A 26,838-nucleotide genomic window follows, 5' to 3' on the forward strand; every position below is an offset into this window, starting at 1 on the left:
CGGCGAGGAGAGGAAGAGGAGAAGAAGCCGCTACAGACCCCCTGCTGCTTGGATTTTCTTGCGGCCACGCGCCGCCGGTGGCTGTGACGCGTGGAGGAGACGCGCCGCCACTGTTCAAATACCCAGAAACCTTCCAGCCACTGTTCCTGCAGTTGCAGAAGGCCTTCCCTGCAATTCTTGTAGATTTTTGGGGTTTATTTTATAATTTTTAAATTGTATTTGATTTTTTTGATTTTTTGTTATTTTTTGTACATGTAAAAGATGGTGTATGAGAAAATCATAATAAAAAGAGATGGGTGTAGTTTGAATTTTTATTTATGTTATTTAATTATAAAAATAAAAAAGACAAAAGAATTTAGTGTTTAATTTGAATATGGATAGATATTTCAATAAAATTATGTTGTATTCTGAAAAATGTAAAAACATGATTTTATATATATTTTGGAATTTAATAACTGATTTATTAAAGTTTTAAAATTTGATTATATTTCAAATCACATTAAACTATAAAGAGCTTACCTTAAGTAGGGGTGCTAGTATTTTTTGTAGCTACAACCAGTTTCTTACCCTTGAATTTTTGACAAAGACCAGTATATCTGGGTTTCCTAGTAACTTTTAATGGCGGCTCCTAAAGAACTAATCAAGCAAATAAACAAAAAAATCATTATCGGACACCGCGCGGGTGACGTGCAACACTTCTAATAATTATAGCGATGGAAATTCCTGATTATAATCACGACAAAATTATTTTTGTCAGTAAATACAAATAGACTAAATAATTAAAAAAAAAAGATTTTCTATAGTTGAATCCATCTTCAAAATGACATGTAATCAATAACCGATAGAATTACCGACAGTACATTCCATCGCTATATTTCATAGGCAAGTTTGTCAACAAATCTAAAAGTATTATAATTGGCAACATCCCCATTATACCCTTTTTCTTATTTTGTCTTCGCAAATCAAAACAACAATCTCTCCCTTCTATTTTGGCACAAATCTAAGTCTTATCATTACAAATTTCAACCACCCAACATTTCGTAGTGTCAACATCATTGTCTTAATACAATTTTCTCTAAATATTCTCTACGCCAAGTAAGAAAACCTACTTATTGATATTTTAAGTTAATGTATTATTTTTTTTAGTATTTGTAGTGTAGTTTGCTTGTGTATTTTAGTGTTTTACAACCTCTTTATAGAGAATTAGAGTTTGATTTCTATTTAGGGTTTGTTTGTGATTTGGACAAATTTGAATTTGTTTGTAATTTGATATAATTGATTGTGATTTTATAACTTAGATGTGTTATACTGAAAGAAATTATGAGTTATTTGATTAGTAACAATCATATTTTATCAATTTTATTGTTAAGTTGAAAATCTTGGAGAAATTGATTTTTTTATGGAATTGATAATAATTATATTATATTAATTTAGATTGAAAAAGTTTGAATTGAACAAATGATATATAACTAGTTGGGTTATTGATTACTTGCAATTAATTGGATTTATTTAGTTGATATTTTTACACATCATTACATTTTTTGTACAAAAATAATAATTAATTATTAGATTGTGAATTAATTTTTAATTACCAAAGTTATATTTTGAATTTATTGTTGCATTATTAATAAATGTCATCATCATTAATCTATATAGGTTTTCTAAGTAATGAATGATCATTCATGAATATATCTAGATTCATCTCAAAAGCTGTATAGGGAAGATTATTATAGAGGGGTTAAGAGTTTTATTAATTTTACACTTTCAAATCCAAAGAATATTAGTGGAAGCAAAATTAGATGTTTATATGTGAAGTGTAATAAAACAAAAAAATTAGATGTTGTGATAATGCATCTCCTAAAAAAAGGGTTCGTTGAAAAATACTTGTGTTAATTTGCACACAAAAACCATGTTAGAAAGGATTGTTGGCTCAATATTTAGTTCTAGAAATATACATAAAGTCGATAATAATAATTATTATTATAGGAATATGATGACAGAAGGAATGAGAATAAATTATTGTTATTCAGGTAAAGGTTCATGTGTAAATAAAGAACCAAATGTAGATGCAACTAGGGTTTTTTTTTTATCTTTTAAAAGATTCTAATAAACCATTATGGAATGGATACACAAATTATAATAAATTATCGATCATTGCCTGAGTATTTGTTATAAAGTCAGATTATGGTATAAGTGAAGCCGGTTTTGATAACATAATCAGATAGGCAAAAAATATTTTACTTGAAAAAAATAAGCTGAAAAAAAACTTTTATACTACAAATTTATGATGAAACTATTTGGCCAGAGATATCAAAAAATTGATATGTGCCCAACTTTTTGCATGTTGTATTATGATGAAGATGTAAATTTAACTAAGTATAAAACATATAGGTATATTTGGTATAAACCCAATATAGGTAGGTGAATGACACTTATGGCATATAAAAAACTAAGATATTTTCCTATCACTACCAGGTTGCAAAGATTATCTATGTCTTTAAAAACAGTTGAGCATATGATGCGAAGGATGGAGTAATTGTGTATTCTTTTTAATGGTGAAGCTTGAAAGCAATTTAATAATTGCATCTTTGGTTTTCAATGAAACCATGTAACGTGCATCTTAGTTTGTGTACAAATAAGTTTAATTCATTTGGGTCATTTGTTGCACCCTATTCTTGTTGTTTAATTATACTAACAGTTTACAACTTGCCCCTGGGGATATGTATGAGGCAAGAATTCATGTTCTTATCTACAATAATATCCAGTCTTTATAGTCCAGGTAGGAATATAGATATTTATCTTTAACCGTTGATTGATGGGTTGAAAATTATAGTCATCCGAGGTTTTGACATGTAATGTTTTAAGGAAACAAAATTTCCAAATAAAAATAGCTTTGATGTGAACTATAAATAATTTTATTGTGTATGAGATGGTTTTATGATGGAGTATACATGGAAGATTAGTTTTTCTATATTATATGGAAAACAATAAAGCATTCACCTTAACAAATGGTGGTAAAACTTCTTCTTTTTTCGCCAAAGGTTCTTGTCAAATCATTATTGATACAGAAAAAATAGAAATGACTTTTTAAAAGATAAAGCTAAAAAAGATGTTATACTATTGATACTATTGGGTAAAGAATTATATGATGTAATATCACGGTATAAGAACATTGTATTTGGTTTTCAATTCGGTAAACAGAAGTTTTCTAGTTTTGGTGTGCCCCATGATTGGGTGAAGTGAAGTGTTTTTTGAGAGTTTATGTGTTTGAAAACATTTTTAACACGGTTATGGACATCAAAGAATAACATAAAAGCAGTATAGATATAATTTGTTTTTTGTGAGTGTCATAATATAGATAATATAGAGTTGTTTAGTGATTGATTACGTATCGTAAAGCTCAAATCCATTTATACTTTAGATAAAAAAAATCATAATTTTTTGTTTATGAATGGTTTGAGAGTATGCAATTTTCTTATGGATAGGTTTCGAACATAGCTACATTGATGAATTTGGAGGAATGCAGATTGTATACAATGAAGAATTTTGACTGTCATATATTTATGTAAACATTCATTTCAATTGCATATAGGGATTTATTGTCAGAAAGGATATAAAATACACTCATAGAAATTAGTTATTTTTTAAAAAATATTATCTCAAACAAGTTGTGTTCACAACATATAAAATCACGTTTAATGGTTTCCTATCAATTTAAGACTCCATTAAGACTCCATTAGTATAACACTTACTCCTTAAAAATGATTTAAAAAAAACAAATATCATAAAAGCCCTAATTCCTAAACATTTCTTGATAACCTTAATATGCATACAAAAACTCAATTAAAAAGTAAAGATAGAGAACACATAACTTAAATTGATTTAAAAAAAGATATTTTGATCTTAAATTAAATCTCCTCATTTATCTTCTTGTTTCTCTTTTGTTAATGTAGGTTTTAATCTTCTAACAAAATAGAGTAAATTATTATAGGATTTTATTTTTTTAATTCTCTACATTACTATGTAATTAATAATATTCTCCCTATTAGTTATAGTACCCTTAATTAATAAAAGGATTATAATAGAAAACCTAATCAATTAATTTTTTTTCTTGCGCTTTCACACCAATTGTCCCTTAATTATTTTAAGAACTCTAAAATTAAGCCTAACACAAAAGAACCCGAACACCTCCTCAAAGGATAGGGAGGTTAACTCTCCTATGTATAAAAAAGCTTAGATGGAAACCTATATTTTTTCCATTTCTTTCTGTTTTTTTATTTTTCATTCAATTATCTTTTTATGCCTTTTATTGTTATTCTATTCTAATTTTAATATATTTTTATTACTATTTATTATTTTAATTTAAAATTTAATAATAAGGCCAATATAAGATTTCAAAGTGGACATTTGTTAGGCTTTAAAATTAGAAGCACCGAAAAGTAGATAAACTCAAATTGAAAACAAATAAAGTGTAATATATTTATGTACACTTGGCAACTACATCAACTTGTCAATGTAATGACTACGACAACATGTATTTGATGAAATTTAACATAAATTTTTTATTAAAAAAATTAAAAGTCCACACACTTAAATAAAAGAATAAAAAATCTTACATTAAAATATAAAAATATAAAAAATCTCGCATTAAAAATATAATTAACTCATATTTAAATATATATTTTTTTAATGTACTAAAATAATGCAATGGGAGTGTTCTTGATATTGTCTAGAAAAATAATTTAATTTAGGAGGATGTGCAGTCTAATTCAAAAATATTATTAACCATCCAACGAAAAAAATTGGTGTCGTGATATGTAATTGTCGTCAAGTTTTATCCCTAAAAGTCGTGCTGCCATTAGTTACCCAAGGGAAAAACATACGTATAATTCTAGTTTGGTGTCGTTTATCCGTTTGAAACCAGGTGGACAATCTGGGGGCGCAGATTTATTCATAGTAAGGGACGAGATGGCTAAGCACAGAGTTACTGTTTGTTTTAAAGTATTTTTTTTTATATATAGATGCGCAGACATGTTCTCTTCCACATAGTGCGGCGAATGTAAAGATATTATGATTGGATTGCCGCCGGTGATCAATTGTTTGTGTTTTTTCTTTCCTTTCTCTCTCCTAACAATTAAAGTGCACAATTATCCTCTGTTTACTTGTTGTATGCTTGGATCTGGAAAACACGTCAGACCCAAGCTACTTGGGTCTAGCAACTATGTTTGATGCCAAACCTGAGCGCGGGCTGACAACCATGTTTGGTGTCAGATCCAGGCACGAGTTTGGCATGGTTGCCAGAACAAAACACGGTTTTACCAAAGTTTCAAGACCCAGGCGTGGGTCTGGCTTGGCTTCCAGACCTAAAACACTTATAATATTCTCTGTACTTTTAATATTTTTTTTAAAAAATTTTATTTACTCACTACAAAACAGAATAATATAAAAAATATTAAAACAATTAATTTTAAACAAATAGTATTTAACCATAGTATTACAACCACATGCAAAGCAGTATTATTAAACCCGGACCGGTCAGGGCAACATAAAAGACTGGTGCAAGGAAAAAACCGGCCAGACCCGGGTGACCCGGCCTCACCCAGGTGAGACCTGGAATATATATACTAACTCACCTGTCTCGGAAAATTTGGGAAAGCAAAAGGAAAGCTAAATTTTTACCCTATTTCTTTCTTTGCAGTTTGAACAATCAAATTATATTCGTCTGCTAGTATCTTCTATTGGTAGCTCTGCTGGATTTCTCTCTTTTTTTTCCTTTGAATATTCTAGCCCCTTACTAGATCTTGTCATGATCTTGTAGAACTCAGCAGTCTGCACCAGTGGTCCAAAAAAGAAGGTAGATTCCACTGTTATAAGCCAGATACTTTCTTTTTTTGCAATATTACAGCTCTTAAATTGAGTTAACTGTTGTTCCTTTCAAGTTTGAGTGGACAATGTTCAGTTTTTAAGAGCTATTTCAAATTTGTTAATGGTATTCTTTTTTTTTTTTTTCTGTTAATGATTTCCATTCCAATTCCCAAAAACTAACTAAACAATTGTAGAGAAAAATCATTAAACAGTTCAGACGAACAACATAATCAAAAGATTACCTTTTAAAACAGGTAGAGTTTGTATATTTAGAACTTTTTAATTCTACGTAGAAATGAGTGATTGGATTATGAGTTAGTAGTTTTCAACAATTACCCTATCTTATGAAACATGAAAATAAAATTTACAATCCTTCGTAGAGTGGGGAGCATGGTTTCTCTCAGCTTAAATGTGTCTCTATGAATACTGACATTAGTTAAGTCCTTTCAACTTCGGCTGAATGCCTAACAATCAGCAGTTCATAGTTTTTTTTTGTTTTTTTATTTATTTTCCTTAACTTTTGTAAAATCCAATGTTATAATTAGCCACTGCCATATTATGTGATGCTTGCTATTTTGTTATATTTGCAATCAAATTTTATTCTATTATTTCTTTTGAATCTGAAGTGGCTTAATTTATCTATACGTGGGTGTCTTCTAAATATATCATCAATTAATTAATTTAGCTTTTATTTTTTTAGCTTGATACAAATGTATCTTACATATTTTTAGTATTTTTTATGGACCAAAAAGTTTAATGCAGATTGTTTGTTTCCCTTAATTGACAAGTTTTTTAGTATAAACTTGGATTGGTTTGGTTAACTTTGACAGGTGAGTTTTATTAAGCATCACCTACATCAGCAATTTAGTTTTAGTGTTTGAGAGATGCTTCTATTTCAATTACTCTTATGCATGGGCTCACTTTCCCCCCCAATAATGAGCATAGTGTGTAATACTGGTAATTTGAGAAGTGAATATGGTCCGAATGTAAAACTTCCTGATCTAACACCATGTTGAATAATTACTTCTAGTTCCTGTTCTAAATTATTGTTCATCAATAATGTTTGGTGTGTCTAGCTATTCATCATATGATAGATTAATTGTTCTGGAATTGTTATCCTTAAATCCGGATTATTAGTTGAACATGATCAATACATCCTTTCTTCTGAAATATGCTGTCACATTACTAATTCAAGTTTTTTCATATGCATTGCATACTGCAAGTACCACTTCCAACACATGCAACCTTTTTATTCATCATGTTAGTTTGATTTGATTTACTATAGGTTTGTAAAATAGCTTCTTAACATGATAGCACTTCAAATAGCACTCCTTCAACTACTCAATCATCTAAACCTTCAATTTCCATATCAACATCAAGTGGTATAAGAGGAAAAACATATTGGGCATGGGGTCATTGCAGAAAAGCTCTTGAACTTAGTGTGGGATGTAAGAAAACCAAATTAGTATGCTTATATTGTGCCAAAGTTTTTGCGGGTGGAGGCATTAATCGATTCAAGCAACATTTAGCTGGAACTAAAAGAGAAGTGGAACAATGCCATAAATGTCCTTCGGATGTTCGTCATCAAATGCTTCTGAATCTTTAGGGGAATGTTGAAAAGAAAAGAAGAGCTAGAGAAATGGAAGTAAATTTCAATCCATATAGCGCTAAACAAAGAGAGCATGAGGAGAGGATGATTAGACAATTAGAAAATGATTATAAAGGCGATGATGATGATAATGACGATGATGATGATGAAGTTGATGGTAAGAAGCTAATGTTACCACTGAAGGTTGCCAATAAAGGAAAAAGTAAAATCACTGGTGCTGTTAAACAATCATCTGCTAGTTGTGGAAAACAGAAAGAAAATATAACATTAGGGGCATATTTTATTCCAAGAACAACTCATGGTGCTCAAAAATCTCTCTAAAGTTGTTGGAAAAACAAAGAAGTTATCGAATGATGTGATCTTGCTATAGCAAAATGGATGATTGATGCATGTGTGCCATTTAATACTGCAAACTCTGTTTACTATCAGCATGCTATAGATGGTATAACAATCATGGAACCTGGTTATAAAGGACCAAATTTCCATGTTTTTCGTGGTTATTACCTAGCAAAGGCGGTTGATGAAGTGAAGATTTTTGTTGAGAGCTATCGAGAAACTTGGAAGAAGACTGGTTGCACATTAATGGCTGATGGATAGACAGATCAAAAGAGGAGAACTTTAATTAATTTCTTAGTATATTGCCTTAAAGGAACTATTTTTTTTAAAAACAGTAGATGCATCAGAGGCCTCAAAGACTGTTGTGTTGTTGCATAAATTGTTTAGAGAGGTTGTTTTATTTATTGGGCCTGAAAATATTGTGCATATGGTGACTGATAATGCTTCTAATTGTGTTGTTGCTTGCAAGTTGTTGGTGGAAGAATTTTCTTCAATATTTTGGTCTCCATGTGCTGCTCATTGCATCTACCTCATACTCTAAGATGTTGGTAAACTACAGTCAGTTTGTTCTGTTGTTGATCATGCTTCTAGTATTACAAAGTATATTTATAATCATTGTTATCCACTATATTTGATGAGGAAGTTCACTGAAGGGAAAGAAATACTTTGACCTGTTCCTACTCGCTTTGCTATTAATTTCATAACTTTGCAAAGCATTTTAATACACAAAGATAATTTGAGAGCTATGGTGACATCTAGAGAATGAGTCTCCTCTACTTATACTAAAGATAACAAAAGAAAAAGGTTTGTTAATAGTGTATTGAACTCTACTTTTTGGGAAGAAAGTGCATCAATTATACGAATGACTGAACCATTGGTTCGAGTTCTACGAATTGTTGATAGTGATGACAAACCTACTATGGGATATTTATATGAGGCTATCCATTTTGCAAAGGAAGAAATGTTGAGGAGATTTCAAAAAAAAAAAAGAACTAAGGTGCAACCTTTCATGAACATCATTAATAATACATGGGATGGACAATTGTATATGAAGCTTTATACAACGGGATTTTGGTTGAATCCTCGATTTTAGTATGATTTCAATCTAATGGATAGATGTATAAACACCATTTCTGGACTTCTAGATGTTGTTGAGAAGTATGCAAATGAAAATGCAATTCTACTAAGCAAGCTTACAAGTGAAATGAAGTTGTTTAGGAATGCAGAACATGACTTTGGTAAGCTGTGAAAAATGATCGCACCCTTTTACCTCCAGGTATATTATTATTTTCATATTCAAAGTAATTTAAAAATATTATCTTGATATAATCTAACTTATTAATTTTGTATATAGATGAATGGTGGGTGTTGTATGGAACTTGTACTCCAAATCTCCAAAAGCTAGTTATACGAGTTTTGAGCACATCCACTCTAAGAAGAGAAATCGATTGGAGCATCACAGACTTAATGACCTAGTTTATATCCATTATAATATGAAATTAAAACAAAAGTATTTTCTTTTCTCTAATTCATCAAAAGTTGTTTATATTATTACATAGCATCATTGATACTTATATTGTGTATCTTAACTTTGATTTTGTAGAAATTATTGGAAAAGACAGAATTATGATCCAATTAATTTTGAGGCATTTTCTGACACTGAAAATTGGATAGTAAAAGATGATACATCATCTTTAACAACTGAAGAAATAAAGAGATCTTTCGTTTTGATTTATCAACCAGGACTATTCAAGATACTTTAAATGAAGGTAATAAAAGATTTAATCTTTCACTTTGTGTCATGACTATAATGTTTATTGATTAAGTATGTTTCAGTTGTAGATTTGATAAATATAAATGAGATTGAAGATGACTGTGATGATGAAGATACACAAGAGCATGATGATGTTTCAATTGGCATTAATGAGGTTGGCTCAATTCCATTGGTATTTGATTCAAATTTTGCTCCTATGGACACTGAAAAACTCAATGCCTATATTCAACTAAAGTAAAAAAATTGTGTAGAAAAGTGTGGTTATTCCAATGAGGTCTTGTACTTTACCATTCTTTTTTTTTTTCATTATATTAGTGTTAAGTGTTCAACATATTCGAAAATCTTTTGTTTTCTTTATGCAGTTGAAGATGTTGATTTTTGGATTCTAATGCAAAATGGAGTTAAAATGTTGATTTATAAATTCTAATACAAACTAGAGTTTGAATGTTGTCACCTTATATCTATTATGTTAAATTATATATCTCTAGAACAACTTGTTATTTTATTATCTTTATCTTTAAATTATATTAAATGTTTATTTATTTGAAGATAAATGCACCTTCTAATCCATTGATGCTAATTAATTATGCTAGTACATATGTTAATGTGATATTTTCTTGTTAATTATGCTAGCATATATATTAATGTGAGATTTTATGTTAAAAGAACTATATTAAAATATGCTTTTATTTTTAATCCAAGTTGACCTACAAGATTCATTACCCGATCATTACTGGGTCAACTACCTCATCTGGTCTGAGAACTATGGTGCAAAGCGGGCTCAAATTCTAGAAACAAGCAGTTAGGTTAGTCCAGCACAATCTCATCGATATAAACAAAGTCAAGCCTCCAAATCTGACTCCAAAGAGATAAAGAAGAAAACAAGGACCCAAAATTTGTAGAATTGGAGGAGGCAGTTTGGGGTTGATGGTCCTCACGGACAAAGCAAGGATCCAAGTTCAACTGAAGTTGACAAAATTGCAAGCCATGAAGACTTGGGATTGGGGCTTTTTAACCCTTGACTTGAGATGTTTTAAAGCAAAAACAAGGGGTGTTCAGTAAAAAAGCTAACTAAGTTATTGCGTAAAAACATGGCATCCAAACCATCAAGTCTTGGAAGCTCCCTTCTTGTGCCCTGTGTTCAAGAATTGGCCAAGGATCCTTTGGTCGCTGTTCCACCAAGATACATCCGTTATCACCAAGAACATCCCATCATTGCTAGTCATGATCCGGTATCTGAGGTTCCAGTTATTGATATGCAGAGATTACTTGATCAAGAAACGATGGATTCTGAATTGGGCCGCCTCCATTTCGCTTGCAAAACATGGGGTTTCTTCCAGGTACATCTTGTATACCCACTTTCATTTCTTGGGTTTTTTTTCTTTATCGAAATTTAACCGAAGTCGTGAAAATTGTCGTAGTTTTTATGAATGGACAAACTTTCTTTCGAGTTATTAGAGAAAGAAGCAAGAACAGGAAGAATATTTGGACACGTGAAGCTATAATTGAAACCGGGATTCTTATCAACTTACATATTCCGTTGTGAATTCTTTATGAACAATTTCACTCTCTGTTTTGTGGTTATAGCCAGAGAGACATGACATAGCAAGATAATCAGAAACAGGGGGCGGGTTCACTGAAAAAGAGCAATGGAAAAAGAACAATTCGGCTAAGCCTAGAATTGAACTGAATCGGATCCTAATTGGGTACCCCATGAGGTCACCCTCTTATCATTATGGGCTGCGGCCTTATATTTTTAGGACCTTCATCCCACTATACCCGAAAGGATATGATAAAGAAGAAGAATAACAAGCAAGTTTTATTGTGTTGAATGTAATTAAGTTTTAGAAATTTGTATGAATTGCTAAAATTTTGAGTCCTCAGGGAGATTATTAAGAAACGCAAGTGGTATAGTTAATGGCTCTTAGAAATACTGACATAATTAGTACTTAAACAGAAAACACTTTGTGATTTTGGCTTGGTATGCAGGCTGTGACATGTTCATGTGTATGTGAACAACATAGATCATATATTGTTTAGTTTTCTTTATTCGGCATTTTGCGAGATGACTACCTTAGCAGATTGTTCCCCTATAATTCGTTATAAAAGAAGGCTAAATTCCAAGATTTTCCTTATTTTTGCTTAACCATGAACCTTTGGATCGTCAAGGCTACCTGGTTTGACTAATGTTTTCTATCTAGCATTAATTTTTATCCTTTCCATTTTTTTCTACTTAGTTGGATCAGTTAGTTGTTGATCGTCATGAAGAGATCTGTCTTATCAGAGCTGACAAAATAGGATGGAGTTTAACTGATATATGAGAGATATAATGATAAATGACACTAAGTTTGTGATGATGATGCATTTAATCGGATGTGATTTATGCTTTTAATTAGTTTCTGTCTCTGATTTAGTTTTTCTCAAAAGTGGCATGAATGCTAGAAAAATTAGAGCTATCCAGTTACGTAGTTCAACAAAGGTTTTCTGACTAACATAAACTGCTATACAATTGCATTTTCTTTTTTCAGTTGGTAAACCATTGTGTAAGCTCTTCATTGTTAGACAAAATGAAGACACAACTTCAGGATTTCTTCAACCTCCCAATGGAGGAAAAGAAAAAGTTCTGGCAGTATCCAGGAGAAATAGAGGGTTTTGGACAAGCTTTTGTTGTATCTGAGGAGCAAAAGCTTGATTGGGGCGATCTGTTCTTCATGGTCACCCAGCCAGCTAATTTAAGAAAGCCTCACCTATTCCCAAAACTCCCTCTTCCTTTCAGGTCACATCTCTTGTTCATAGTTTATGCTTGTAATTTTTGTAAGTGGTTGCAGTAGCATTTCAGTTAATTCAGCATGTTTCTGAGGTAACCTTCGTTCTATGCAGAGACACCTTGGAGAGCTACTCCCTGGAAGTGAAAAATCTAGCGTCTGCTATTCTTGAACAGATGGGAAAAGCTTTAAACATTAAAGCTGAAGAAATGAGAGACTTCACAGAGGGCATAAGACAATCAATGAGGATGAACTATTATCCGCAGTGTCCTCAACCAGAGCAAGTTATTGGCCTTACACCTCATTCTGATGCCACCGGTCTCACAATTCTCCTACAAGTTAATGAAGTGGAAGGCCTGCAGTTAAGGAAGGATGGGAAGTGGGTTCCCATAAAGCCACTCCCAAATGCTTTTGTTGTCAATGTTGGAGACATTTTGGAGGTAACAGATGTTTTACAATTTAAGAAAAGAACTTAACTGCAAATTCCAAGTAATAAGCATTCAGTCAGTGGTCCATTGCTCTTGTCATTAGGAGAAGTTGATGTAGCTTAAGTTACAGGTGGTAATTAACTGGCGTTGACATTAGGAACCTTCAAATTTTAAACATTAACTTAGCTTGACAATGAAAGAAAGATGAATGGGCCATTTAATTCAACTTTTGTACATTTATGTGGCAGATTGTAACCAATGGTGCATATCGTAGCATCGAGCATCGTGCAACAGTAAACTCTAAGAAGGAAAGACTTTCAATTGCTTCATTCCATTCCCCGAGGTTTGATGGCAAAGTATGCCCAGCTCCTAGCTTGGTAACCGAACAAACACCAGCATTGTTTAAAGAAGTTACAGTTAAAGAGTACTTCAAGGGCCTGTTTTCTCGTGAGCTTGTTGGAAAATCTTATCTTGATACATTGAGAATACAAGATGGTCAAGCCTAAAATTTGGCCGAATTCTGTCCTATGAATATGTAAAATTTGTTATGTAAGAGGTGCTTTGAAAGTTGTTAGAAATAAATGAGCTATAACTATATAGTTCAGAAAATTTCTGTAAGACTTGCAATACTATATGTAAAAACAGATTTATTAAACATTATGTTGAATGGAGTGACGAAAATGTGCTGTTGATTTACTGTTATGGAATCGGACCAACACTGTTATACGAAAAATATGATAGAATTTGGAATATGAAGGCAGAAGATGCATTTATTTGCAATATTATGTGCTGAACTTCTTGAATTTTTAGTGCAAGATGGGATAAGTTTTCAGAATGCCTTTATTTGATAGCTTGTTTAAAACATATATATATATATATATATATATATATATGTTTGCTGTTGAGGATGTGTTGTCAGGCAATTTACAGATTGAGAGGGGAACTTTTTCTGGTATTGATTGGCAGATGAAATCCTTGAATTTTTCCCCCCTAGTCCCTCCCATGTACTCGGCATACATATATATGGGATCATTGATGCATTCATGATGCTTTCGAATGGCTCTGGAGAGGAGTAAAAGGTTCAACTAAGCTTCAAACCCAATCAAATTGGAGACTAGCGGGATTGATCTGAGAAAGAGAAATACAACACAATAACTACTATGACATGAGCTACCATTTAGAAATGGATAAGTTTGGCATTTACGTTTGTCTTAGCCAACCCAGTTGCCTAGTCCAAACAAACCAACGATGTTCCACTGCCATAGGATACTGCTTGATCTAGGAAGCATAGCTTGCACCTGGTGAAGTTATACAAGAACTCAACTTACTATCATCCTTACCCAGATTTATATTATCATTATCCTTCTAGATGCTATCAATAGAAAGGCTGAAGTCAAGCATACAGCTGTAAATGCTTAAATAGGAATATAAATGCCTAAATGCCTAAGTAGGAATATAAATGCTTAAATAGAAAATTTACCTTACTATATTTAGCTTCCTAGATTTCCTCTTTGTAATTACTATGTACAGCACAACTTTTTCTATATAATGAAAGCCTAGTCGAAAGGTGAAGGTAATTCAAACCAATCTGTTAGTAACGTGATGCATTACCTGATTTTCTCTTCAGCTAGAATTCAATGATGAATAGAACAGAAAGGCTAAAGTACTCACATATACAAATTGTATTGCCCTCGAATAATCAAGGAGCACTTTCTTTTGCACAACTTTACAGAGATGACAATGGACACATGGAGATTTTTTCAACTCCTTTTTCTTGCTTGTTTCACTTCTGTAGTTATGGCTAGCAATGATGATTTTATATCAGCTGTTGGTGATCCAGGGATGCGAAGGGATGGCCTTAGGGTGGCAATTGAGGCATGGAATCAGTGCAATGAGGTTGGAGAAGAAGCTGTCAACATGGGAAGTCCAAGAATGGCAGATTGCTTTGATGTTGACCATTCTACATCATCTGGTGAGAAATGTTTAGTTTCTCTGCATCTTTGCGCTGTTACTTATTATGAATACAATTTCTTAGTATATGTCGCAAGAAAAGAACACGAGGAACTAGTGGATTGTTTTTTTTTTTTAACCCTTTCACAGATTCAAGCCAAAGCTACGGATTCATTATAAGAGAAGCTTTCCATAGTTAATATCAATATTTTTCTTAAAACCTTTTCTCTGCAAAAACTATTTTACTTAAGCTTGTAATCATGGCCGAACAAACCCTATTAATCCTAATTAACAATGTAATTCTACTAATAGTATCTGTTAATTACTTAGTCCACGTGTTTTTATCACATTACTCGTTGGAATTTCACCATGCTCTTTGGGCTTCATGCATCTAGGTCAGTGCATGTTTCTGTTTAGGAAAGGAGTGCAGACTATGGAAGATCATTCCGAGTTTTTTATTTATTTATTTCTTTTTCCCTTGAATGACCAATACTAACAAAAAGTTTGGAGGCCCCTCAATTCCATGTTTCTGCATGTTACCAATTAACTAAAGAAAGACTAATAACGTGAGATAAAAATATGTTTTAAATTGTAACTCATTTGACAGACTTTTTGCATTTGATGCCCGAAGAAACAACAAGATCTTTGAAATCATAGGATTATGTTTTCTGTGATAGGACTTTTTTGTTAGTATATGGTTGCTAAGCTCTTTTCCTTTCTTCTTTCCATGATTCTTGATGAAGTCAACTTAATTCACAAGGTGAGTGAGGATGAGAACAGGCTGGGCTTATTGAATGGTACCTACGGAAAAATAAAGGCCAGAAGTTATGACAGTTATGCGCCTAAGAAGCAGCTGTACTTGGGTAACAAATGCCAAGTAAAGGACTATCCGAAACCATGGCAATTCTGGATGATCATGCTCAAGAGTGGTAACATGGACACTTTAGCTGCTAGATGCCCCGAAAATGGTAAGAAATCAGAACCCTTTGCACCGGAATCTCGTTTTCCATGCTTTGGAGAAGGGTGCATGAACATGCCCAAGATTTACCATAATTATACCGGTGTGCATGGAAACAATACCTTGAGAGGAAGTTTTTATGGGACTTGGGATTTGGATGCTAATATCAAGAGTGGAGTTGTCGACAACAGCATCTCTTATTTCAATGTCACTTGGCAAAAGGAGTTAGGGAAAGGAAGCTGGGTCTTTCATTTCTACTTGAAGACATCCTCAAAGTATCCATGGTTGATGCTGTACCTAAGATCGGATGCCACCAAAGGATTCTCCGGTGGTTATCACTACCAAACAAGGGGCATGTCAAAAATAGTAAGTTAAGTTTTTTTCCTTCGTTCTCCTCTCATACTCGTTCTTCTGAATTTTGGACTTTTCAATTGAAAATTGCATATTCAAATTCTTAGATAAGTACACAATACACAGATTTTAACATCATTCTTGTCAAAATCCAATGATCAATCAATGTATCATATTTTCAAAACATTTCATATATTCATGCAGGTGCCAAAGTCACCAAACTTCAAAGTAAAATTCAAGCTAAACATTACACAAGGAGGTGGACCAGGAAGCCAGTTCTACCTGATGGACATTGGGAGCTGTTGGAAAAACGATGGCAGTCCTTGCAATGGGGATGTGAGATCAGATGTCACTAGATACAGTGAGATGATCATAAATCCCGGAACAGAATCATGGTGCTCACCGGAGAAAGTCGCCGGTTGCCCGCCTTATCACACGTTTCCTAATGGAACAAGAGTTCATAGGACAAACAATGCCAGCTTCCCCTTCGATGCATATCACATGTACTGTGCTCCTGGCAATGCTCTGCACCTTGAGGAGCCCTATAATTTATGTGACGCATACAGCAATCCTCAACCCCAGGAAATATTGCAAATCATTCCTCACCCTGTGTGGGGTGATTATGGGTACCCCGCAAAGAAGGGTGAGGGTTGGATTGGGGATCCAAGAAGTTGGGAACTTGATGTTGGGAGACTATCTCAATCACTTGACTTCTACCAGGTACATTCAGCACTGTCCTTGTCTTTCTTCTTCTTCTTCGTATAAAGTTCATTCATGTCTTTTGTCATGACGATGCAGGATCCGGGTACAAAACCTGTAGAGAGACACTGGCCATCCATCGACTTGGGAACTGAAATATACATAAGCAATGATCAAGTTGCTGAATGGACTGTTAGTGACTTCGACATTCTCGTACCAAAAGAACAGATTCACTGATCAGTTCGTTTCTTATAATATCAGAAGTTTCAACTATTTATCCTGAAATGGATGGATATATAGCTGGTTAGATTATTATTTTTTTCCCTAGAAGGAAAAGAAGAGGAGTTTAGAGATGATGGTAGCTAGAAGAGGCCTTCTGCTGCCTGGATTTTCCTGAACATCAAGCAGTTTTCTTATCATATCAACTGCTGAATTATTCAATTATTATTTTGGGATATATATTATTATTATTATTGTTATCATTGATTTCACTAATCATATGGAATCACTCAATCCTAAAATCGTGCTCGTTGCCTAATGCCAATTTAAGCCTTTTTTATTTTCCACTAGTCAGACGTTTGGCGCACGCATGTTTTGCACCTAATTCATGATGATTTTTATTTACAGGAATGAGTCAGTAAATTCTTATTATAAATTAAATAATCAATTAGACTTACAAATTGGAATTTGATCCTCATCATTAATCCTCTAATAATCCAAAGTTTACGACAAAACTTCCACTATTTACATTTAAATCCCCAAACAAATCAAAATTGTTTTCAAAACGAAGCAGACGGATCCTATGCTCCCCAAAATGGAAAACAAGAAAGCGTGAAAATGTAGAAAGGGAAATAAATAAAGAAAGAGATTCTCCATTTCCTTTGTTTGCAATTGCGACTTGTAAGTATGGCCATGTCTCCACTCCTCGAGGATGATACCACGTTGTTTGACGTGAACCTGGATGGCACAAGCACCAGCGAAGGTGGTGGTTATGAGCCAATTCCTGCCTCCAAAACAAAATCCGAGAAACCACCCCCGTGTACACCTTCCCTTCAATTGACCCTCTTTTTGTTTTTTGTTTTCTGTAATGCACAGTCTTGTATGTGTTCTTTATAAATTAACTGCTAACTAATTTAAGATTGTGTCAGAGATTTGTAATGTTTGTGTAAAAACATGTTTTAATCATGTGCAACTGAGGTTGCTAAAAATATAGAATTGTTTCTTCATTGTTGCAGATTCTAGATTCACACAACAAGAGCTTCCTGCTTGCAAACCAATCGTAACTCCGCAATTAGTATGGTTACATCGTATTCTACTTGATTTTTCTATTTTGAATTGTGCCCATTTCCTTCCTTTATATTTTCAATAAGAAACTTTTTTGTAATTTTATTGTTTATATGGGATTCAGGTCATTGCAGCATTCACTCTTATTGGTATTGTCTTCTTTCCTATCGGTATAGCAGCCTTGTCTGCATCAAACAAAGTAATATAATCCAATCCTTCCATTATCTTGGTTACTGCAAGGTTTTTTTTGGTTGCCAGCAACCATACTTTCTTTTTGTGGAAATGTAGGTGGTGGAGATAGAGGAACGCTATGACAGAGAATGCATTCCTCCCATTTATAGCAATCGCATTCTTCAATATATCCAGAGTGTTGGAACAGACAAGACATGTACCAGGAGATTGACTGTTAGTCCAATTGTTTGAAGTTATATTCTTAATTACTTTTCATTTTTTCTTTGTAATTATTTTTTAATTACAGTAAAATGTGCATTAATTGGCTGTTATCAGGTTCCAAAGCACATGAAGAGCCCTGTTTTCATCTATTATCAGCTCACTGATTTCTACCAGAACTACCGCATGTGAGTATAGGATTTTCTGTATTGTAGATTATGCAGAATGAGCCCTTTCTTTTCTTATTAATATGCAGAAGAAGCTATGATGTCCCTCTTCTTTCTTTCTTTTTTTGATGTATTTCTCTGGTTCATAAATTAAACTCTTCCGAAATATATATCGGAACAATCAAAAGATTTTCCTTTACGTACACTAATGCAGAATCCAGGACACAAGTTGTTTACAATACAAAGGTTACTTCATCCTGTCATTATCCTTTGCTTCACTTCTAAGATTTCTTAATCTTTTCCCTATATGACTTTTGAAAACCTACTTTCAGATATAAAAGTAGTCGAAGTGATTTGCAGCTGAAGAGCAAAGCAGATGAAAGCAGTGAATTAGAAAATTGTGGGCCAGTACAAAAGGTGGGCGACAAGCCAATCGTTCCTTGTGGCCTTGTTGCATGGAGTATGTTTAACGACACATATAGTTTTTCTGTAAAAGGCAAGGTCTTGATAGTCAACAAAATGAACATAGCATGGGAAAGTGACAAGGAGGGTAGATTTGGATCCGATGTGTATCCAAAAAATTCCCAGACTGGGGATGTGATTGGAGGTGCAACACTGAATTCGAGCATACCTGTATGTATATTCCTCCTCTGTGTGACCTGAAAGAATATTTTAAGGTTTTTGATTCGTCATTATGAGTAATAGCCGTTGTTGGTTCTGCACATAACAGTTAAGTGAACAAGAGGACCTTATAGTTTGGATGCGGCCAGCAGCACTGCGGAATTTTAGAAAACTTTATGGAAGGATAGATGTTGACCTTGAAGCTAATGAGGAAATTAAAGTTGAAATAAAGAACAATTATAACTCATATGGTTATGGGGGCGAGAAGTTGCTAGTCCTTTCTACCACAAGTGCATTTGGAGGGAAAAATAAGTTCCTTGGCATTGCATATCTAACTGTTGGTGGATTTAGCTTTGTCTTCGCCATAGTCTTCGCGATTATTCATCGCTTCAAGCGAAGGTGAGTTAAATGGTCCAAAGTCTTTATTCATCAGCGTGAATGAATCCAGATAAATATTGTTGCAGAAAATTCTTTGCCAGTTTAGTTGATCAGTAATGCTATTATGAGTTGAATTTCCTCCGTTTTCATGCTAGAACGTGCTAGATCAAGTTGAGCTCCAAGCAGGACTTGGAATTTCCTAGGAATAAAATTATTTACTTATAAGTTTGTGTTTGATTCTTGTTTTAACTTCTTTTTGTGTCTGCTCTTTCTGCAGGGATATTGGGGATACTGCATACTTGTCTTGGAACAGATCTCCAGTAGGATATTATATAAAATAAGAGCGTTTATTAGGGCATCAAAGCATTCACTAATTAATCCATCCAACCTCTCGGAATATCCCCGGAATAGGCTTCATTGCGGTATCAGTCTTCTGCATATTTTGTGTGCAAGAGCTTCCACTGACAGAAGGATTCAAGATGGATTCGCAAGCATCATCAAGTTGGATTGAAATATTTTCGTGGTCAAACATACTTTGCGAGTAACAAATTCTATACCTTTTGGACCTGACACTGAGGGCCATGCTCCATAATTAAAAGATTTTTATAAACTTCTGTTGTCATCATCTTTTTCCAGACATTAGTTATCGTTGAGTGATTATGATTTGAGTATGCTTCAAAAACTTAGAAGATTAATATGTTAGTGAAGTAAAGTTCCATCTCGATGATACAATTCTCTGTTCCCTTACACACATTTCATTTTCATTTTTTACCACATTAAAATCAAGAAAGAGCACAAAGCCGATTCTGATGGAGCTGCAAATAGGAGCAATATTCGATTATTTATATGTTTAGCTTATAGTCACATTTATCCCTTCATGGAGATGGCAAAGAAGCTCTCAAAGAGAAACATCTAGATTTATCTCTGTTCAACACCCCTGCTAATATTGGTCAAATTAAAGAAAAAAGAACATCCTCCAATAGAACTTGAAGAACTCAATTTTCCATCATTGAAGCCCTTGATATGTCAAGCTGTAGCTTCTCCGAGATGTTGACTACATTAAAGCCAGATTTGCTCATTCCAGATTTCTTCAGCCATGGGTTCTGGCAGAGGCTTTATCGCTCAATATTGTGACCGTTCAGTTCATGGTTAGTGGCACCATGCTGTATTTTCTTCAGCTCAGCGCCTTGAGAAATCAGGAGATACTCTTCTTCTCTTGCTGTCTAATTACATACATGTGATCATGAAAATGATAACATTACCCTTAAAAGAACGGATTCTTCGATGTCCGAAAGTGTCCTCTTATCTAATGTTGATTAGAAGTCTTAAAAAGAACCAAGGAAAATAAAAGTAGCCATGAAGAAGGTTGTGCTAGTTTATCCACTTGTTCAAGACCTTAGTGAAGAACAGAACTCACAGAATGGCTTGACAAGAAAGACCCATCTTCAATCTCTGTTTGTATCATCTTGCTGTAAGTGTTATATGTCCAGGAAGGACAGAGAAGAGCTGCTAGCACTTGCCCTACAGCTTAGCAATGTTTTTTATACGGGTTTTCCTCAGGGAATGCAAATAAGTGCAGAGAAGCATTTCCTGAGGGATAGTTGGAGGAAAGGGATTAATCATTGGCAACTAAATTAACACAGCATTTTCCTGTCTTCACGATGAAGTTTTAAGACCTGAAACTTGTTCTGCTTTAAAGGGAACAGAAAGAACATATAATACAGAGCCTCTTTTTTTTTTTCTGTGTATATTTCAATATAACAAAAGAAAAGAATTAGCGACACCGTTTAACGTGGAACAAAAAGAACATTTAAGTAATAAATGTCAACTATTCAAAGTATTTTGAAAAATTAATGGTTAAATTATAAAAATATATGTATAATTCAGCATTTTAATTGATAATTAACTTAATATTTAGCATTATAAATTAGAATCATAAATAATTTAACCTTCACTTTATCGAAGTAAACTCTTTATAATGAGAAAAATATCAACACATCTACTAGTTAGTTAAGAAAACAGGATGATTTCTTTAAATATTATTGTAATTGTTAATTTATAGAAATATTTATTTTAAATTAAAAAATTATAGGCCAATAAAACTAGACTCACGTGCCTTGCTTAGGCACGTGTGTGTTTTGTATTGTGATAGTTTTTATGGTTGTGGTTTGAAAAAAATTGTTTTATAAAAAGTATTTTTAGTTGAGGTTAGTTTGATATTTATATATGTTTGGTTAAAACTGAAGTTGAATTTGAGGTTGAACAAAAAATAGTTTAATGTGATTGGTTAAAAAATTGCTTTTTAAATTGAGGTTATAAAATAATATATATATATATATATATATATATATATATTGATGGTTTTGAATTTAAATATTGTAGATTTAACTATTGTTATTACATCATGAAATAAATAATACTTTATATAAAATATTTTTTATTGTTCAATTAAACTATCTACAATTTCATCACGTATGAAATACATCCGACAAGGACTACAGTTTCCTTGGTTTCTCGCGCAATAACATTAGGTAAAATATAATCAGGAACAAAATTAGAATTGCGATCAAATTCTTCAAATGTTACGTCATTAATTAAAAACAAAAAAAATAAATTTTAATTTTTTTTACTAGGTCGGACCCGATTCAATGCATTTAGCTTTGGACCAGACTCGGTCCCACCGGAATCATGCACCACTGTTCACGTGAACAGTGTAGCATGGTTCAGCGTTTTCATCCGCGCAAAGCAACTCCTAGCTGCTTTCCTTCCCCCTGCGTTTCAAACGCAAAAACACTGTGGGACCCATGAACAGTGAACTGTGTTTTTTTCTTTACCAAAAAGGTTGCATCTGCGTTTTAAACAAAACACAAACGCAATCACATTACCAAACGACGTCTAAGAAAGAAAGGGTAGGCGTAAATGGGCCAAGACCTAGTGCCTTTAGACCTAGCCAAGACATGCAAGCCTACACCCCAAACATTAAGTTGGCAACGCGTTGTTCGCTTAATATAAAAAAGTAGCAGTTGACTACACATCTTATTCTATAACACTTTGTAGAGGATTACACATCATTTTTTGTAATATTTTATAACGGATTACGAGTTGTCTAGAAAAAATATCATGTGTTACAATAATTTTATAGCATCAAAAAATACGAGCTTGACTTTTGTTTTACCCAAATATCTCATTTTTTTAGCCTATTTTAGACAAAAACAATACTTTTAAAATATCTTAGAAATCTAAATTATCTCATTCCAAACCTCAAATACCTAAAAATCACTCCAAAATCAAGAATCAAACTAGATTTAGAAAATCTTTACAACTCCTAATCTACTTTTTTTTTAAAAAAAAATGTTAATTATAATGGGAGAAAAAAGAACATTTAATGAATAAATGTTAATTATACAAGATATTCTGAAAAACTAATAGTTAAATTATAAAAATATATGTATAATTCAACATTTTAAATCATAATCAACTTTACATTTAACATTTTAAATTATAACCATAAATAATTTAATATTCACAGTATGGAACGAAACTCTCCACAATGCGAGAAACATCTACACATCTACTAGTTAATTAAGAAATCCTTTTTTTTTTCAGTTAAAACTTGGTTGTATGCCCATGCGACATTATAGGGTTATTTTTAAAGCTAATTTTTATTTAATTATATGATGATTAAAATAAACATTTATATGAGTTTGACATATTTAAACTGTATAAGAGAAAAATATATTTTTTTAAATTAAAGAAAACATTCTTTATTTATGCTTTTTTTTAATGAAAAACACCTTCTTTTATTAAGAATGTTGTTTTTGATAAACTGTTGAAGTATTCCAAGTTGTTAGGGCTTTTTATTTTTAAGATCACTTCTAACTATGTTGAATAATTCCTCATGTACTTGAGGAACAAGTTTTTGCTTTTCTATTTAAAGTAATCAATCACGATTGTATCCTGTAAAATTGTGGGTTTGTTATTTCCTTTTTCATCTTAGTGTAAGGCTATTTATTAGATACAATAGCTGTTCAATTACTAAGAATTATCGATCTTTTTTTTGATTCTAACATTTGGTATCAAAGCATCATCACGGGGCTTGATCAAAGTTTGCAATACAGGTACTAGAGTGAAGAAACACAGATACGGCATCAGAGAATAGCTTTGTACAACCTATTATCCCACGGTTTGATGGTCATTACGACCATTGGAGTATGCCAATAGAGAACTTTTTGCGTTCTAAAGAATATTAGAACCTGATAGAGATGAGAATCACTACTGGAGCACAAGAAAAGGATCTCAGTGATTAACAAAAGAAGGTCATTGATGATCAAAGATTGAAAGATCTAAAGGCTAAGAATTACATGTTCCAAACTATTGATCGCTTAATACTGGAGACCATCTTAAAGAAGGATACTGCAAAGGTTATATAGGACTCCTTGAAGCAAAAATATCAAGGCACAACACATGTAAAATGTGCTCAATTGCAAGCTCTTCGCAAAGAGTTTGAAGTGCTGCATATGGAGACTCGAAGAACTCTCATCATAGCTAATGAGATGAGAATTCATGGGGAGAAAATGGATGACGTTGTAATGATTGAAAAGATTTTGAGGTCTATGACGTTAAAATATGATTACATTTTATGTTCTATTGAGGAATCAAATGATCTTGACACCTTGTCCATAGACGAGCTTCAAAGCAGTCTTTTGATGCATGAACAAAGAATCAGCCAGCATATGGTAGATGAGCAAGCCCTTCAAATCAATCATGGACCCTAACAAGGAGGTAGAGGTGAAGGCCGAGGCACTTACTGTGGAAGAGGAAGGGGTAGGTTTGAGTTTGAAAAATCTAGCAAGGAGTGCTACAACTGTCATGATTTAGGTCACTTTTAATAGGAATGCCCTAAGAGAGCCAAGGAACATACAACAAAGTATAGAAGCAAAAGAAGAGATATTGTTGATGACACTTGTGGATTCCAAAGAGGCTACATCTAAGCATATTTGGTTTCTTGATTCTGGCTATAGTAATCATATGTGTGGCAACAAAAACATGTTTTGTGATCTTGATAACAGCTTTAGAGAATCAGTGAAGCTGGGCAATGATTCAGGGCTTATAGTACAAGGCAAGGGTATGGTTCGATTGGAGGTAAATGGGATTGTGTTTATGATCACATGAGTATTCTATGTATTAGATTTGAAGAACAATTTATTAAGCATCGGTCAGTTGCAAGAAAAGGGGATAGTAGTGTTTATCCAACATGGAAAATGCAAAATCTTTCACTATAAGAAAGGTTTAATAATTGAAACTAAGATAACACATAACATAGTGTTTACTATGATCAAGCAAACCTTTGGCATTGTCGATATGGACATCTTAGTTGGAATGGACTCAAAGTGCTTCAACAAAAGAACATGGTGAAAGGGCTACCTCAGTTTAGAGCCTCTCAAAAAGTGTGAAGATTGTTTGGTAAGAAGGCAACATCGTGATCCATTTCCCAACAAAAGCATATGGAAAGCCTCTAATATTCTTCAGTTGGTACACGCAAATACATGTGGACCAATCAACCTAATCTTTAACAGCAAGAGAAGGTATCTCCTTACCTTCATGGAAGATTTTAGCATAAAAATTTGGGTTTATTTTTTAGTGGAAAAGTCAGAAGCATTTGATATCTTCAAGTTCTACAAAGCAAGAGTTGAAAAGGAAACTAAGACATTCATTAAGAGTTTTAGAACAGATCGCAGGGGAGAATTCACATCACAGGAGTTCAAAAATTTCTGTAATACAAATGGAATCCATAGACAATTGATAGTTGCTTATACTCAATAAAACGGTGTTGCGGAGAAGAAAAATCATACTATTATAAACATGGTGCGAAGTATGTTGTCAACAAAACAAATTCCCAAAACTTTCTGGCCTGAAGCCGTGAATTGGACTGTGCATGTGCTAAATAGATATCCAACTCTTGCTATGAAAAATAGAACACCTAAAGAGGTATGGAGTGGGCTCAAACCATTAGTGGATTATTTTCGTATTTTTGGATGTGTTTTCCATGTGCATATACCAAACAACAAAAGAGTGAAGCTTGATGCCAAGAGCTTCAAATGCATCTTGCTTGAGGTAAGTGAAGAATCTAAAGCTTATAGGTTATCTGATCCTATTTTCAACAAAATAATTGTCAGTTGAAATGTAGTGTTTGAAGAAGATCAACAATAAAGTTGGGATGATGCTCACAAGCAAGACATATTGATTGATCATAAGAGGGACACTAACGAGGTAGCAGGTATAGAAGATGAGAATAATATAGAAGAGTTTGAAGCTAATGTAGAGCCTAGAGAAATTGAACCTAAATTTGATACTGATGAAGGAGACACTTCAAATAGTGATAATTTACCTTCTCAATGACGAACTAGGAGGCCACCAGTTTAGATATAAGACTATGAATCTAGCCAAGGTCTTTCTGATGAAGAAAATGCAAACATGACACATTTGGCTTTGTTAAGTGACAGTGACCCTATGACATTTAAAGAAGCAGTAAAGTCTGAGAAATGGAGGTATATCATGGATCAAGAAATGCAAGCCATAGAGAGGAATGATACATGGGAACTCACGATGCTGCCATTAGGAGAAAAAACCATAAGAGTGAAGTGGGTCTTTAAAACTAAGTTAAATGAAAATAGGGAAGTAAACAAGTACAAGGCAAGGTTAGTTGCTAAGGGGTACTGTCAGCAATATGAAATTGATTATGCTGAAGTATTCGTACCAGTGGCTCGCTGGGACACCATTCAAATTGTCATATCTCTTGCTGCACAGAAAAATTAGGTGATCTACCAACTTGATGTTAAGTCAGCCTTTCTACATGGGGAAATTAATGAAGACATTTATGTTGATCAACCTCTAGATTATGAATAGAAAGGGCATGAATCCAAGGTCTATCAACTCAAAAAGGCTTTGTATGGACTCAAACAGGCTCCCAGAGCCTGATATAGTTGAATTAAGGCATATTTCATCAAAGAAGGCTTCACCAAATGTCCCTACAAGCACACTTTATTCATTAAAATTGTTAGTGAATGTAAAATGTTTTTTATATATCTTTATATTGATGATCTCATCTTTATTGGCAATGATCAATTGATGTTCGAACAACTTAAGAAATCTATGATGATTGAATTTGACATAACTGATCTTGGAAAAATGAGATACTTTCTTGGTATTGAAGTATTACAAAGAACATATGGTATTTTTATCAGTTAACAAAAGTATGCTCAA

General features: G+C 33.2%; 4 protein-coding genes across 4 annotated transcripts; all 4 read left to right on the top strand.

Annotated features, from left to right (window-relative positions):
- Positions 1–10,317: 10,317 nt before the first annotated feature.
- LOC133705181 (protein SRG1-like) lies at positions 10,318–13,473 on the top strand. The gene is made up of 4 exons (XM_062130321.1): positions 10,318–10,924; positions 12,113–12,360; positions 12,465–12,789; positions 13,026–13,473. The coding sequence occupies exons 1-4, from the start codon at positions 10,676–10,678 to the stop codon at positions 13,281–13,283; spliced, it is 1,080 nt and encodes a 359-aa protein (XP_061986305.1). The 5' UTR covers positions 10,318–10,675; the 3' UTR covers positions 13,284–13,473.
- A 1,101-nt stretch (positions 13,474–14,574) lies between these two features.
- Positions 14,575–17,135, top strand: LOC133704977 (uncharacterized). Its single transcript, XM_062130094.1, has 4 exons — positions 14,575–14,811; positions 15,419–16,051; positions 16,241–16,756; positions 16,835–17,135. The coding sequence occupies exons 1-4, from the start codon at positions 14,575–14,577 to the stop codon at positions 16,970–16,972; spliced, it is 1,524 nt and encodes a 507-aa protein (XP_061986078.1). The 3' UTR covers positions 16,973–17,135.
- Positions 17,136–17,513: 378 nt separating this feature from the next.
- On the top strand, positions 17,514–20,386 carry LOC133683348 (ALA-interacting subunit 5-like). The gene is made up of 8 exons (XM_062106767.1): positions 17,514–17,774; positions 17,971–18,029; positions 18,144–18,218; positions 18,308–18,424; positions 18,527–18,597; positions 18,909–19,209; positions 19,307–19,596; positions 19,853–20,386. The coding sequence occupies exons 1-8, from the start codon at positions 17,642–17,644 to the stop codon at positions 19,914–19,916; spliced, it is 1,110 nt and encodes a 369-aa protein (XP_061962751.1). The 5' UTR covers positions 17,514–17,641; the 3' UTR covers positions 19,917–20,386.
- A 5,663-nt stretch (positions 20,387–26,049) lies between these two features.
- Positions 26,050–26,391, top strand: LOC133705061 (uncharacterized mitochondrial protein AtMg00820-like). Its single transcript, XM_062130189.1, has one exon. It carries the CDS (start codon positions 26,050–26,052, stop codon positions 26,389–26,391), a length of 342 nt encoding a protein of 113 aa, XP_061986173.1.
- The last annotated feature ends 447 nt before the right edge of the window (positions 26,392–26,838 follow it).

This window comes from Populus nigra, chromosome 1 (genome assembly GCF_951802175.1).
Source record: "Populus nigra chromosome 1, ddPopNigr1.1, whole genome shotgun sequence".
Taxonomy (NCBI): Eukaryota; Viridiplantae; Streptophyta; class Magnoliopsida; order Malpighiales; family Salicaceae; genus Populus; species Populus nigra.